General features: G+C 38.1%; 1 protein-coding gene across 2 annotated transcripts in view; it reads right to left on the minus strand.

The window, feature by feature from the left end:
• Nucleotides 1–457: 457 nt before the first annotated feature.
• Nucleotides 458–16,639, minus strand: part of TAF4B (TATA-box binding protein associated factor 4b) — a 125,339-nt gene continuing 109,157 nt past the window's right edge. The window contains exon 15 of one of the 2 annotated variants that reach the window (XM_079942163.1): nt 458–576. In XM_079942163.1, the coding sequence (XP_079798289.1) occupies nt 568–576 (9 nt within the window). In that variant the 3' untranslated portion in view covers nt 458–567. Of the gene's footprint in view, nt 577–10,582; nt 13,258–16,639 lie in introns of those variants that run through there. The other variant, XM_079942161.1, reaches the window with a different exon arrangement.

The following is a 16,639-nucleotide window of genomic DNA, read 5'->3' on the forward strand; positions in this document are numbered from 1 at the left end:
GAATGGAAAGGACTAGGACGCTTCAGCTGACAGAAGGGAATACCAAGTGTAGGAAAGGACACCGGTAGCTATCCCTAGATATTTAAAGTGCTGTCACATGGGACAGAGATGAGCTCTGAAGCATTAAAAAACAAACAAAAACAAAACAAGACACAACAACCCCCCAGCTCAGTGTAAGGATCAACAGTGTAGGCTCTGGAGTTAGACCTCCAACTCTACGACTTTCTCTGTGACTTCCACTAAATTGTCTACTCTCTTAAGGCACCGGTGTGTTATCTGTAAGATAGAAATAATAGTAGCAGTAGCTATCTGGGTTAGTTGATTTAGCTGCTATAGTTATATTACACATCATAATATGTATAGCATAGTTATATTACATATATAGCTATTAGCAATTAGCTACTACGGTAGTTACGTCATATTAGTGATTTACACATTAGATGTTTATTTCTCACTTGTGCATATTCCAAAATGGGTGTCCTTGATTAGCAGGCAGTTTTGCTCCAAGCCATCATTCAGTGACCACAGCTCCTTCCATCTGGTGGCTCGGCCATCTTCACGAGCCTTTCAGGGCCTCTGTGGAAAGGGAAAGAGCACGCAAGTCATACATGGCAGGCTGTCATGAGCCAGCTCTGACATGTCACACATCACTTCTGCCTACATGTCATTGGCCACACCTCAGGCACAAGGCCACTTTCAACAACAGGGAGACTCAGAAACATGGTCTAGCCGCGTGCCCAGGAGGAAACGGGTTTAGTGCACAGCCAGCCACTTTCTGACTGTGAGAGTGATGATTTAGACAGCGCCGGTAGAATGCTTAGCTTGGTCCAGTCTCCGTTACAGAGTCAGTGCTCAACAAACCTGTGTTATTATGTAACTTCGGAGAACAAATGTAGGCCCCAAATGTTAAATTATAGGAAAGCAGATTTCAAATCAAACCAAGACCAAACAAAGAAATAATAGTTCAAATATGAATTCCATGATAAGATAGTAAGGTCCCCATCAATGAAGCTATTCAAGTAGAGGACCTAGGCCTCAGGGATGCTGAAGGGAATTCCTCTATTAGTGGAATGTTGGACTAGCTAACCTTCCGATAGCCTTAGAAATATCGAGAACCTTGGGCTGCAAGTAAGTGGCTTGATTCTAAGTGGATTTGTACTCAATTGTGGTAGACTAGACCACATTACCTCTTGTTCTGCAGACACTCATCTTTGTGACCTAGCCTGCATCTCAGCAATTGACATCTCTCAGTAACACTGAAACAGATGTAACCAGAGAGAAGATGCAACGTCCTATCATTTTGCTTGATTTGATGTCTTTCTCCCCTTATCCCCATGCCTGCCTCTGCATCTGCCTCTGTATCTATCAAACAGATGGTTTAAAACTTAATCTGGGGAACCTGAGATCTGAGTCCTCCCTTGAGATAACTACAGACTATGTCATGAAAACAAGTTTGAGAATCTGGTAGATGATTGAGCCTATGTTAGCATTTTAGGCACAGCCTGCTGTTTTTTGACCTTTACAGACTGCACTCGATAAGACTTTTCTGTGGGATTCTGCTTAGAATATATGCAGACGTCATCTAAGGGCCTTTTCCCCAAACCCCTGCCAACTGTTTGCCTAGTTATTCAGTAAATCCATAAGAAGGAGACAGAGGATGGCCTTTGAAAGCTGCAGTAGGCAAAATACACATTCTTTAAAAAGTTAGTTAGGATCTTTTTAATATTCTATTGCAAAAGAAATCTGATAAAAACCTGAACTGCCTGTTAGGCACTCTAGATTTAGAACTTGCTATCAACTCCCAGGTCCAGAGGCTAATGCCTGATGGTGGCATCTGTGATGAAATCAATAAAACTATTCTTGATGTTTCTCTAATTTCTAAGTCTCCTCAGTGATGCATCTCTCCCCAGTAATTCTGGGCTTTGCTTCTTCCTTTCCTTTTCCAATAATACAGATTCCCACCTCAAAAGTGAGACTGCCAGTGTCAAATCAACTGACTTGATTGATTTAATGGGACTGGGTCCACAGTTGGCACTTGGGAAGCAGATTGTGAAAGGAACAGTTACTGACATTTTCCATATATTGGCACATTCTCATTTCAGGACTAGACAGGCATACCCTGGAGATATGGTGGGTTTGGTTCCAGACCACTGCAATAAAGCAAATATCACAATAAAGTAAGTCACACAAATTGTTTGGTTTCCCAGTCCATATAAAACTTATGTTTACACTATACTGTAGTCTATTAAGTATACAATAGCATTATGTCTAAAAAAACAATGTAGGGGCCTCCCTGGTGGCGCAGTGGTTGGGAGTCCGCCTGCCGATGCAGGGGACGCAGGTTTGTGCCCCGCTCTGGGAGGATCCCACGTGCTGCGGAGCAGCGGGGCCCGTGAGCCATGGCCGCTGGGCCTGTGCGTCCGGAGCCTGTGCTCCGCAATGGGAGGGGTCACAACAGTGAGAGGCCCGCGTACCGCAAAAAAACAAAAAAAAACCCAATGTACATACCTTTATTTAAAAATACTTAATTGCTAAAAAATGCTAACTGTCATCTGAGCCTTCAGCGAGTCATAATCTTTTTGCTGGTGGAGGGTTTGAAATATTGCGAGATATTGAACAAACTGTGACACACAGACATGAAGTGAGGAAATGCTGCTGGAAAAATGGTGCCAATAGACTTGTTCGACACAGGGTTGTCACAAACCTTCAATTTGTAAAGCAAAGCACAATTAAATGAGGTACGCCTATACTCTCTTGACGTTCTTGCAGAGAGGACCTGGGTTCACTTCTATTAAAAAAATTCTAATACTTGACACTTGTTAGAAATAAACTTATGATTTGCTCATAGTGTGGAGAATTTCCTTAAGAACAGTCAACATGTACATAGCATTCAGAATCTCAAAAGGCTTCTGAAGACAGAGTCACTTGAATATACTTCTGTAAACACCAGGATGGCACAGTCTAAACCACATCAAAGACACATTTCTCAGAACAGAGCCACCTACTAGGAACTTCTGAGCTGAAAGAGGAGAGAAGCGGGGAGAAGTGGAGGACAGGTATCTTGACAGACCACAAGATTCTAAGATACCCATTTAGGGACATATAAAATCAACCCCTTTACATTTTAACAACCATTAAGTTTTTGACTACTTTTGAAGTCAGAGGTAAAAAATAAAGTATCAGGAATATATAATCATATACAGTATGCTCCTATAGTGGGGTGGACAGTGTCCCCCTACCTAATACATGTTCACCTGGAACCTCAGAATGGGACCCTATTTGGAAATAGGGTCTTTGTAGATGTTAGTTGAGGGTCAAGATGAGGTCATACTGGATTAGAGTGGGCTCTGAATTCAATGCCTGGTGTTCTTATAAGAAGAGGAGAGGACACAGAAGATGCAGAGAAGACCATGTGGAGATGGAAGCAGACACTGGAGTTCTGCTGTCACAGTCAAGGCCATTAAAAGCTACCAGAAGCTGGAAAGGCAAAGAAGGTTCTCCCCAGAGCCTCTGGAAGCAGCTTGGCCCTGCTGACACCTTGATTTCAGACTTCTGGCCTCCAGAACCGTGAGAGAATTTAACTGTGTTTTAAGCAGCTCAGTTGCGGCAATTTGTTTTGGAAGCCGTGGGAAATTCATCTAGCTCGATATACCTCAAGAAGGATGCTTGGATTGTTCTTTGATTGGGGTCTGGCCCAGCACCAGGCACAACTTACACTTTTTGATAATGGCAGAAGACACGGAAAGGGCATGAGGCACCATTTATTCAATTGCTCTCCTCAGCCGCAGAGGCACCCACTGTCTACTTTGATAGCAATTAAAACTCCCAGGAAGCACCCAGTGAGATACTCATACCATCTGAAAGTTTAAAGGTTTCTTGACGACCAGCTGGCACAACTTCACACTTCTTTTTAGGGACATGAAAACCGAAGGCATGAGATTTCGTCAAGAAGCCAACCAGCAAATCCTTACCTTCCCCTCATCTTCAGGCAGAGCTTCCATTAAGATTACAAATAGGAAAGTTATCAGTCCTATAGCCTAAACTTCATGGATAACATTCCTACACTAGCTTTGAATCTGCTCAATAGTTTACAGAGAATTATGGCAATTCTTCCTCCACATTACCTTCTCATGTAGAGGCCCAATGCAAGTAATGATGAGACATAAAAGGTACTCTCAGTTCACCCCGAAGTGCAACAGACTGAAATTGTTTAAAACAAATCCACATGCTATATGAGGGCACCAGAAACGTGGCCTCAACATCACTTTGAAAAGACAGAACTCAAAAAAGTGATGTTTTATTCTCCTAGCTGTGTTTCTTCTCATTTTCCCTAGTGTCTCCAATGGTGTGTAAGGTAAGGATACAAAGCTGGATCAACTTCATGATCTAAAACATCTATCTACAGATTTAGCACAGAAAAAACAGGATAGAAAGAAATGCACCGAATATTATTATATTTTTCATTTTCCTTATAGTCTTTTATTTTCCAAATTTTATACAGTGTGAATATATCATTGTTATAATCAAGGGAAAATCTTTTGGGTGGGTAGGGGGTTGGTTTCAGGGAACTCTTACCACTCTCCTTTTCTATAATCACTTTGAAATAAAAATTATAAACAACTTATCTAGAAGACAAAGGTAGAGAACTTATATTCTTTTGTATCTATGAATTCTGGACACTGTAAATATTAGTTGCTGCTATCTTAATTTCCAAAATTATTTTCCATTTCTCCCTTACATGACTTTCATAATCAGCCAAACTAGATCTAGGTATTTACTTCCCTAAAAGTACTCTATCCTTTTTTTTTTTTTTTTGCTTCCCAACCTTTTGCCTTAGAAGGCCTTAAAACATACGACTTGAAAAAATCTTATCCATTCCTTTCATTGCACAGGTCAAATTCTATCTCTTCTGTGAGAAATTGAATACGATTGTTCCATTTGGAAGTGACATCTTTTTTTCTAAAGGCACCTACAAGAAACTGCTATTTACACCTCTCTTTAGGAGGAGTATATGCTACTTTGTGTTTATGTGTCTAGAGTCCATCTCTCTGACTAGAAAACCCCTCCAGGCCATGGACTGTGTCTTATGCATCTTTGTTCCCCATAGTGCAGAAAATTTTTACAAATTTGCCAAATGAATATTTTGGTATCAGGCATTCCTTCATGGATCATTCTCAGGAACCCCAAATTTAGATCATCCCTATTATGATCTACTTATTACATTTAAATGAAGAATATCAATCTTACAAAAAAGAGGTTGGAGTGATCCTCAATTCAGGTTGGCTTCCAATGCTAGTGTTCACGGTGGGAGGGTTCTGTCAGTGAAACTTTATAATTACAACTAGAATACTCAGTTCTTACTTTAAATGATTTTTCCTCTTTCCCTCTCTCCACTTCCTCCCAGAGGAAACCTCTACTCCCCTTGTTGCTTTCCATGATGCCTGTTTGGTAGAGGAACATTGTTGACACACACTCAGGTATGACTGAATTCTTCTAGTGAAATAAGAAAATTTACAAAACAGTAAGAAAATCTGAGACTAAATCCCTCAAGGAAAAATTCAGTGTTGTTTTCCCAAAGATTTACAGGAAGATTCTACTAGGACCCCTGGCCTGGGACACAGTATAAATTGAATTAAGAATAATGAAACCGTGAGAATGGCAAGGGATAGATCAGTATGCTCCCATATGCAAATAAAGGGGGAACCTACAACTATGTGCTTATATGATACAAACTATGTCTGTTAAGAGATATATGAAACTGGTAAAAGTGGGTGAATCTAGGGAGGGGAGCACAGGACCTCAGGAGGTCTGTGAGTAGAATTACTTTGGTATGCCCTGTTACGTGATTTGATTGTTCACAATATCTGTAATAGTTTCAATTAAAAATTTTAAAATAACGGCACAGCTTCATTACTGCTTCCAACCCTACAAGAAACTTAATAGGCAAAGCCAGGGACATAAGAATTACTCTGCTTAATGGCTCCACTATAGTATCATACTTTTCTCCTTCTAGCCTCCCATCCTCCAATCCTCAATGCAATACATTAGACTTTTGCATGAGCTTAGATTATTCTATTTAAAATAAGATACTAGGTTCATGCATTCAACTAGTGACTTTTATCAATACAATCTAGTACTGGAGGTGGGTGGGAGGTAGAACTATGCCTTTCATAATTGATACAGCCGTGACAACCACCGTTACTAACAAATATAGTGTTTACTACATGTGACACACTGTTCTAAGAATTCATTAAATTCTCACAACTACCTCACCGGTAGGTACTCTTATTTGCCGTTGAGGAAACAAAGGCAGAGAGATTAAATAGTTTACCCAAGGTCACACAACTGGTAAGAGGCAAGACTGAGATGTTGACAAAATGTCAGCCAGGGCGACATTGCCTCAGTACCGCCTATAAGAGAACTTAGAAAGATATCAAACTGACCTTATTATTTGAAAGGAGAAGAGCTGCCATTAAAATTGCTCTCATCATGTTTTACCAACAAAGTCAAAAGTCTTCAAGTGAGTTCCTTGTAAGTATTTTCTTCCCACAAATATTCAATGTGCAAAGTCTACACAAATTCTAAACATGTAACTGTTAACATTATCTGTTCCTCTCACCCAACCAGTCAGTGTCCAAGTACACAGTGCCCAACACTTCAGGTTTCTTGCATGCACAGCAGTCTCTCAAAGTTTCCCAAAGAAAATTATGGCAAATATATTCTACTTGGAACAATTTCTAACTGATGGAATAACTTCGGTAAAAACGTAATTGCACCAATGCCATACAGCTAAAATGCATGTGAAAATACCAAGAGGTTGTCAAAAAGTCAGAGAAAAAGAAGTTGATATCAGATGTAAACTGTGCCTAAATGTTAAAAAAAAAATTGTTTCAGGGCAGCAAGGCATATGAAAGTATCTGAAAATAACGCTAAAAACAACAAGGTAAAAACTGCTACTAGGTCATATATAAACATAGGATATATTATACTTTTATTTCCTGTAGAATCACTGAGGCTTGCTGAGGTTAAAGTGTCATAAACATTTAGTTGGTTCATTGTACAACTAGGTATAAAGTCCAACTTAATCCCCCTGAGATCTTGGTTTCTTATTTTTCTGAAGAATATGTCCTAATATTGCTTGTGGTTTTTTTGCTGCAACTATGACATAACTAATATAAATGGTTTTAATTCTAAATAAACTTTTGCCAAAATTTTAATGAGACAAAATTTACCTCAAATCAGATTTCAAGAAATATAGGCTTTAACTCTTATTCAACAAAATTTTGGAAGTCCTAGCCACAGAATCAGAATAGAAAAAGAAATAAAAGGAATCCAAACTGGAAAGGAAGAAGTAAAAGTATCACTTTTCTCAGATGACATGAAAATCCTAAAGATGCTACCAGAAAATTAGAGCTCATCAATGAATTCAATAAAGTTGCAGGATACACAATTAATATACAGAAATCTGTTGCATTTCTATACACTAACAATGAACTATCAGAAACAGAAATTAAGGAAACAATCCCATTTACCACTGCATCAAAAAGAATAAAATACCTAGGAATAAACCTATCTGAGGAGGTAAAAGACCTGTACTCGGAAATCTTTAAGACACTGATGAAAGAAACTGAAGACAACACCAACAGATGGAAAGATATACCATGTTCTTGGATTGGAAGAATTAATATTGTTAAAATGACCATACTACCCAAGGCATTGAATCTGCAGATTCAATGCAATCCCTATCAAAATACCAATGGCATTTTTCACAGAACTAGAGCAGGTAATTTTAAAATTTGTACGGAAACACAAAAAACCCCAAGTAGCCAAAACAATCTTGAGAAAGAATAACAGAGCTGGAGGAATCATGCTCCCTGACTTCAGACTATACTAAAAACCTGCAGTAATTAAAACAGTATGGTACTGGCACAAAAACGGACACTTAGATCAATGGAACAGGATAGAAATCCCAGAAATAAACCCAATGCTATGGTTAATTAATTCATGAAAAAGGAAGCAAGAATATACAATGGAGAAAAGATAGTCTCTTCAATAAATGGTGCTGGGAAAACTGGAGAGTTACTTGTAAAAGAATGAAATTAGAAATTCTCTAGCATCATATACAAAAATAAATTCAAAATGGATTAAAGACCTAAATGTAAGGCTGAATACATAGAGGAAACTCCTAGATGAAAACAGAGGCAGAACACCCTTTGACATAAATTGCAGCAATATTTTTTGGATCTGTTTCCTAAAGCAAAGGAAACAAAAGTAAAAATAAACAAATAGGACCTAATTAAACTTAAAACCTTTTACACAGCAAAGGAAACCACTGACAAAATGAAAAGACAACCTATTGAATGGGAGAAGATACTTGCAAATGATATGGCCAGTAAGGGGTTAATATCCAACATATATAAACAACTCATACAACTCAACATCAAAAAAAAAAACTGATTAAAAAAATGGGCAGAAGAACTGAACAGACATTTTTCTAAAGAGGAAATGCAGATGGCCAACAGGCATATGAAAAGATGCTCAACATCACTAGTTATCACGGAAATGCAAATCAAAACCACAATGAGATATCATTTTACACCTGTCAGAATGGCCATCATCCAAAAAACAAAACAAAGAAACAAAAAACCCACAAGTAACAAATGTTGGCGAGGATGTGGGAGAAAAGGGACCCCTCGTACACTGTTGGTGGGAATGTATTGGGTTGGCCAAAAGGTTCATTTGATTTTTCATAAGATGGCTCTAGTAGCACTTAGTTGTCTTTAACTTCATTCAAAACAATTTTGTTAGACTGTATGTGACAGCTGGCATATCAGTGCATTTAAAAAATGACATCAAAATTAGCGAATTTTTGTGTAGGCATTTTAATATTGAAGATGGAAGAAAAAAGCAACATTTTCGGCATATTATGCTTTATTATTTCAAGAAAGGTAAAAATGCAACCGAAATGCAAAAAAATGATTTGTGCAGTATATGGAGAAGGTGCTGTGACTGATCAAACATGTCAAAAGTGGTTTGCGAAGTTTTGTGCTGGAGATTTCTCGCTGGATGATGCTCCATGGTTGGGCAGACCAGTTGACAGCGATCAAATCGAGATATTAACTGAGAACAATCAACATTACACCATGCGGGAGATAGTCGACAGACTCAAAATATCCAAATCAAGCACTGAAAATCATTTGCACCAGCTTGGTTATGTTAATCGCTTTGATGTTTGGGTTCTATGTAAGTTAAGTGAAAAAAACCTCAACCGTATTTCTGCATGCAATTCTCTACTTAAACGTAGTGAAGACGTTCCATTTTTAAAACAAATTGCGACAGGTGATGAAAAGTGGATACTGTACAATAATGTGGAATGGAAGAGATTGAGGGGCAAGCGAAATGAACCACCAAACACACCAAAGGCCGGTCTTCATCCAAAGAAGGTGATGTCGTGAATATGGTGGAATTGGAAGGGAGTCCTCTATTATGAGCTCCTTCCGGAAAACCAAACGATTAATTCCGACAAGTACTGCTCCCAATTAGACCAACTGAAAGCAGCATTTGATGAAAAGCATCCAGAATTAGTCAAAAGAAAATGCATAATCTTCCATCAGGATAACGCAAGACCGCGTTTCTTTGATGACCAGGCAAGAAGTGTTACAGCTTATCTGGGAAGTTCTGATTCATCCGCCGTATTCACCAGACGTTGCACCTTCGGATTTCCATTTATTTAATTAAAATTTTTTCCATTAAGAGAATTCTGTAACAACCTAAATAGGTTGTTACAGAATTCTCTTAATGGAAAAAATTTTAATTCCCTGGAAGACTGTAAAAAGCACCTGGAACAGTTCTTTGCTCAAAAAGATAAAAGGTTTGGGGAAGATGGAATTTTGAACTTGCCTGAAAAATGGCAGAAGGTAGTGGAGCAAAAGGGTGAATATGTTGTTCAATAAAGTTCTTGGTGAAAATGAAAAATGTGTCTTTTATTTTTACTTAGAAACCGAAAGTACTCTTTGGCCAACCCAATAAATTGGTGCAGCCACTGTAGAAAAAAGTATAGAGGCTTCTCCAAACACTATAACTAGAACTACCATTTGACCCAGCAATTCCACTCCTGGGTATATATCCAAAAAAACCAAAAACACAAATTTTAAAAGATACATGCACCCCAACGTTCATAGCAGCATTATTTACAATTGTCAAGTATGGAAAAAACCTAAATTTCCATCAACAAATGAATGGATAAAGAAGATGTGGTACACACACACACACACACACACACACACAACAGAATACCACTCAGCCATAAAAAAGAATGAAATTTTGCCATTTGCAGTAACATGGATGGACTTGGAGGGCATTGCGCTAAGTGAAATAAGTCAGACAAATACTTGTATTATATTACTTATATGTGGAATCTAAAAAATACAACAAACTAGTGAATAAAACAAAAAAGAAGCAGACTCATAGATATAGAGAACAAACTAGTGGTTACCAGTGGGGAGAGGGAAGGAGGGAGGGGCATTACAGGAGTAGGGAAAAAAGGGTTAGTATGGGATTATATGAAATCATGTGTGTGAAACTTTTGAAAATTGTAAAGCACTAAAGCGCTAGAGAATTTAAAGAATCTTTCATTCAATAAAAAAAAAAAGAAAAAGAAAAAGAAATATAGGCTTTACAAGAATGTTAAACTTTGCTTCTTTTAAGAGGAGAAGAATCTTACAGATATTCAGGAGGAAACAATTTAAAAGTTCCATCGGTCATATTAAAATTAAATGGATAAAATTGTGAATTTTATATGTAAAACATGCCTCAATAAAATTGCTTAAAAAACAGTAAATAGATGGAGAATTTCTGGCACTTTCCCCTTTTAGTGTTCATCACTTAAGATCAACATTGAAGGCAGAGTCTCACACTTCAGTGCTTAAAGGGATCAGGCAAGGGAAGGTGAACTTACGCTCCCACATCTGAAGTGGACAGCCACTGGTCGGCTCCAGCAGACTGTCACACAAACGGTACACCTAGTGACTCCAGATCTTCTAATTTTTCAAAAGAAGTGGAAATACAGATTTTTGTGAATTAAACTATTGGCAGCACCATGTGAGTTACAGAGATCACATTTAGAGATCAAATCGGCCCCAAGGCCATCATTTTGCAAACTGAGTGGAAGAATACCTTGGGTCCACTGTGTTTGTTCTTTTGTGTGTAAGATATACTTTAGGATTTTTAAACAAAGTTTAAAAATGTATATTAAGGATAAATTTTGAAAAAGAATACCTTTGTAAGAAAACCTTGATGGGCAAGAGAAGCTTTTGTAATGAATATGTGTAGCTTTCACTGTGAGTCAAATACCATGCAAGTTTACAACTATTTCAAAGAAAGTGATACAGGAACTTGGATCTGAAGTGAGCTTCTGGAACCCAAATGCTCACACTCCAAAGTAACAAACCCAGCCAAGAAAGATCTACTGCCCTGCCCCCAGCTTCAGGGGCCGACTTCCAGAGATATTTCCAAAGTCAGTGACTGAGCAAAGTTATTCTTATAATAAAATAATTATTTTAATGAAGTATTTGAAATAATTTTAAACATCTGATCAATAAGATTACACACAAATATGGGAGTGTGCTGCACTTTACCAAAAAATAAAGCTAAGCATTTAAATATACAAAAACAACTTTAGGTATAGATCTCTTCTTAAAGGACTCTTTTAACATACACATAATTTATAGCATTTTTACATAATAACTCGCTGAAACAGAAAATGTGGCCAATTTGAAACTTACTACAGTATAGAATATGGCCATAACAGTCCCGATGGGAAGAACAGGATGAAGAATAACATACTTGAGGTTTTATTCCCCTGAATTCTTTTTCTAAGAAGCACAGCTTTCCCTTTTTTTCTTTTCTTTAGCCTTCTTTGGAGGATTTACGCATTCTTTCTGTATGTGATTCTAACTACAGCTATTATTTTTCACCAGCTACATACCACAAAAGTGGAATTAAAAAAAAAAAAAGAGGGTTTGAGTTGCAAAATGTCAGCTTCCTCCTCGGACGAGTATATATAACATGCTTCTCATAATATATGTAGAGCCAAGATCTCAAAGAGTAAGATGCTGACCTTACCTTTTGAGTACAGAGTCCAAAATGGAATCCCATTGTTAAAAATTTCTAATCATCAATCACGATTTTTTTTAATGCAACAAGATGCTTAAAACTTAGGGTAACTAAAAGAGTTTATAAAACTATCCTTCTTGAGATTTAAAGCAGTACACAAAACAAAGAATAACTTCTTCCTTTTGAAATACTGTAATTTGAAAATGTTTGATACATTTTCCTTTTTGGTTGGGCTGTGATTTTTATCCTGTCAACAAAACATGTACTGGTTGGTTCGGAGTTCCAATTCGACCACTGACCCCTCTTAGGTGTATACAGCATATTTCCTGTTTTATGATTCCGTTTTCATTTCCCTCCATCGCTGGTGGTGAGGTGAACCAGGGAACAGCAACCTCAGGCACAAACTATCCCCATTTGTCAATGTTTTAACAACAATGGGACTCAGCCGACAAAAGCCACCACTGGCCTTACCCTGTGGCTTGTCACCTTCAACCACAGAAGGCAACTGTCATCACTTGCTAAGCAACTTCTGATTCCAGCCCAGAAAACCTAATGCTTTGAGTCAGGTTCCATGTAGGATGAAATACATAGTTTCCTGGTAAGCGGTGACCCTTCTTTTCTTCCCCCTGCATCTCAATGCAGGCTGTACTAGGGAAAGACGCCTTACCTATTAATAGTTTGGCAAATGAAGGAGGGAGTAACAAACAGAGCCTTGCTGTAATTAAACACGTAGGTAGGCATATGCCTACTTCTGTGTAAATACACCGTACTTCACAACCTATTTTTAGAAGCTGATTCCTAGTCATTAAGAACCTAATGGAATACATAAGAGTTAATAAAAGTATATAACTGTAAACAATGGTCTTCCCTATCGGTGATTATTTTCCAGAAACCGAAAGCTCAGGACCATGTGACACCGCTCTTTATGTCTTCTTTGGCAGTAAGTAGCAAGGATCTGGATGGAGAGGGCCATGGTCACTTCAGAAGGGCCAGGTACAGAGCTCGGGAATACTTCATCTCCCTCTCCTGCTCCATACAGAAGATCAGGTCCCTGAGGCAGATTCTTGTGATTCTTGGACGAAGCAACTGTTTGGTGGCTGTCAGGCTGGATGTCCCAGAAGCAAAAAGGTTGTCTTTTAAACCCTATACAAAGTAAAGGGAGAAGCAAGTTTAAAATAAGCAATCTTTCATAAAGAGAGAACCTGTCAATTCAGCAAGAGCCTGCTAGCCTCTGGCCCCTGAGGTAGGTGCTGGAGGTAATAGCATGATGCAGCTTGTCCTCCAGCAGCCCAGGCTCTTGGGGGAGGCCCATGGCCAGCACACCTAGTTCATGGCCTCAGTCACTCTCTCTCACCTGGACCATGGCCACAGCCTTTTAACTGACTTCTCCACTTCAATCCGTTCTTTGCTGCACATCACAGGGCAGACTGTCCTCTTTAAAGGTCTTAGACAAAAGTTTCGGGAGTGATGACTGTGGTCATAATTCTGATTGTGGCGATGATTTCACAGGTGTGTATATATGTAAGAACCTGGCAGATTACACACTTTAAATGTGTGCGGTCTTTTGTTTGTCAATTATAAAAGTAAAAGTGAAAGCCTCACATGGTTCAGATCCCACCACTCCATGGTTCAAAAACCTTCAATGGTTCCCCTCTGTCCAGAGTAGCTACTTGAGCACTTATTATACTTTGAGAGCTACGTTAAGCACCTTCCACACATGATCTTTCTTTCATACAACACTGCAGCACGTTACATGGGTGCTGTCCTCATTTATCAAGTGAGGAAACTGAGCTTAGACAGGTTAAAGCAATCTGTTTAAGGTCACACAGCAACACTGAGCTGGGACTCAACTTTTAATTTGATCTAAAGAGAATGCTCGCCACGTAGCACAGGGAGATCAGCTCGGTGCTTTGTGTCCACATAGAGGGGTGCGATAGGGAGGGTGGGAGGGAGACACAAGAGGGAGGAGATATGGGGATGTATGTATATGTATAGCTGATTCACTCTGTTATCCAGCAGAAACTAACACACCATTGTAAAGCAATTATACTCCAATAAAGATGTTAAAAAAAATAATAAAGTGAATGCTCTTACCCTGTTCTATATTATACATCATATCAGGTACAAACTCATTACCTGGCTTCTCTTCAGCCTTACTTCCCATTGCAGAGATCAGCGAAAGGCCATTCCAGGCTAACCTACTCATCCTTTAAGACCCATTTCAAATGGGTCTACTTACCCTCCCCTTCCCCGTAAGAATTCTTACTGTGGTAATTATCTTACATCGTATTATAGTAATTTGTATACGCTACCACCACCAGCACATACCCACTAGATTGTAAGCTTTCTGAGGACAGGGACTATCATTTCTATACCTTCTATGGCTTAGCAAAGTATACAGAACAACACGGATTATCAGCAATATTTTCTCAATTGAATACACCAGTTTAAAACATAACAACTAACACGAGTTCTAAATGTCTTTCAAAACTGAATGAAACCCAATACTTCTGTATTAAGATATTAAGTTTCCTAAGTATCAATATGTCTATACACCACTATTTAAAAAAAAGATTTGGAAGAAGAAATAAAAATACAGAAAATTCAGATATAGAATAATTTGGCAAAAATGAATCCTTTATTCTTTTCTTTTTTTTTTTAACTATACTTTGTTTCAAAAACATCTCAATTGAGTTGGCAACCCTCCTTTCCCTACCCAAAAGACTTCCTCTAACACAGGAAGCGAATCTTCTGGTTCCATTACTATCTTTTTATAACCTTCAAATTTTAATTACTCCCTCTACATTTCTGGTTTTCTCTTTTTTTTTTTTTGCTTTGTTTTAGTTTGATGGAGGGTAAGGAAATCCCCTTTAAGGTCTCCAAAACCCTATGGTCAAAACAAGTGAACTTAATTCCATACATGTACACAGAATGACTGGGAGTTCTTACATTCGACTTTACCTCACAATCGAATAAAATGTCCTTCAAAGATACTACTCACTTTTGAAGGGATATGATATCACAATCCCACTTCTATACTCATTAGGTCAGACTCATTCAAAAGCATCCATGAAGCAAATTTTGGAAAGTCCATGTTTAAAAAATAAGGACAAAAAGACTAACTTAGAGGTGGTGTAACACAGATATAATCTTAACTCTTGTAAATTATCACCATCAAAATATTCTCATAAGATTTTTACAGAATGGGCCCACCAACTCAGCTTTGGAACACTGGATAAAAGGACAAATTAGGAAGAAAGTTAATGTCCCAGGCACTGAGCAGCAATTTTGCTGTATACAGGAGTTATCTATTTAAAACTACAGTATATTTAACTAGAGGCATTTTTCTTAGCCAAAAATTAGATATATTATGCTAAAGCTGAATCTATATATGTTTATAGATCTTTCCTACCAAGTTTGCCAAAAATCACTCGTTTAGTGTTTTACATGAATATTTAAATTAAATGGCTAGTTGGACATACTATATCTTGGCAATTTAATTTCTACGTAAATATCCAGAAATATGTCATGTCTTTTGATAAAAAGACATGTATGAGAATGTTTAGCACTACTATTCATAATGGCCCTAAGCTAGAAACGATCCAAACGTCCATTAAGAGCAGAATAAACTGTGGATTATTCATACAAATGGAATACTACACAGCAGTAACAAACTGAGTAACATGGACAAATGTCACAAAATATTAAATGAAAGGATCCAGATGCAAAGGAATACATATGGTTTGATTCCATTTCTATAACGTTTAAAACAGGCAAAGCTATAGAAGTCAGGATAATGATTCCCCTTAAGGGAGAAGAGTGGTAACCAGAAGGGGATAGTAGAGGTTTTCTGGGATTCTGGCGATGTTCTCTTTCTCGACCTAAGTACTGTCTGCATAGGTGTGCTCTGCTGTGAAAATTCAGTGAGCTTACTCATGATTTGGGTACTTTTCTGCATTGATGTCCTACTTCAATAAAAAAATTAAACTGCTACCAAAAAAGTCTTGTGTAGGTAGGAAATACAAAGGGAAATGAAGAGGGAAAAGAGGAAAGAAGATAAGGCAAAATTGTTAAATAGAAAAAAATTATGGAGAATGAACCATCTGGGTAACGAACAAAGGGGTCACAGTTCATGTCTGTCATGTGACAAGCCTGAAGGATCCCAGGGAAAGAGCCACATCACAGCTGCCAGCACAGGGTTGAAAAGGAGGTCATTCCAACAGGATGCAGCAGAAGGCCTGAGGCAATGTTATAAATGAAACAACCCCCAAGGGACATTCAGTAATCCCACAGAAATGTCTTTTATAATTCACAACTTCATGAAGGTGACAGCATTCTCTTCCCCCAAATAGTGACTGGCTTGGGAAGTTAATCTTTGTTGAACTTAGATACAAATATATAGCATTTTTATTCCTATGCTTATGATTTGAAAAAATCCACAATCTGAATTTTCAGCTTCATACTGACCTGACCAGAATAATCAGCTATATCTCAATTATCCATGGTAAAGCGGGTGGTTGAACCT

Source organism: Stenella coeruleoalba (assembly GCF_951394435.1).
Source record: "Stenella coeruleoalba genome assembly, chromosome: 14".
Taxonomy (NCBI): Eukaryota; Metazoa; Chordata; class Mammalia; order Artiodactyla; family Delphinidae; genus Stenella; species Stenella coeruleoalba.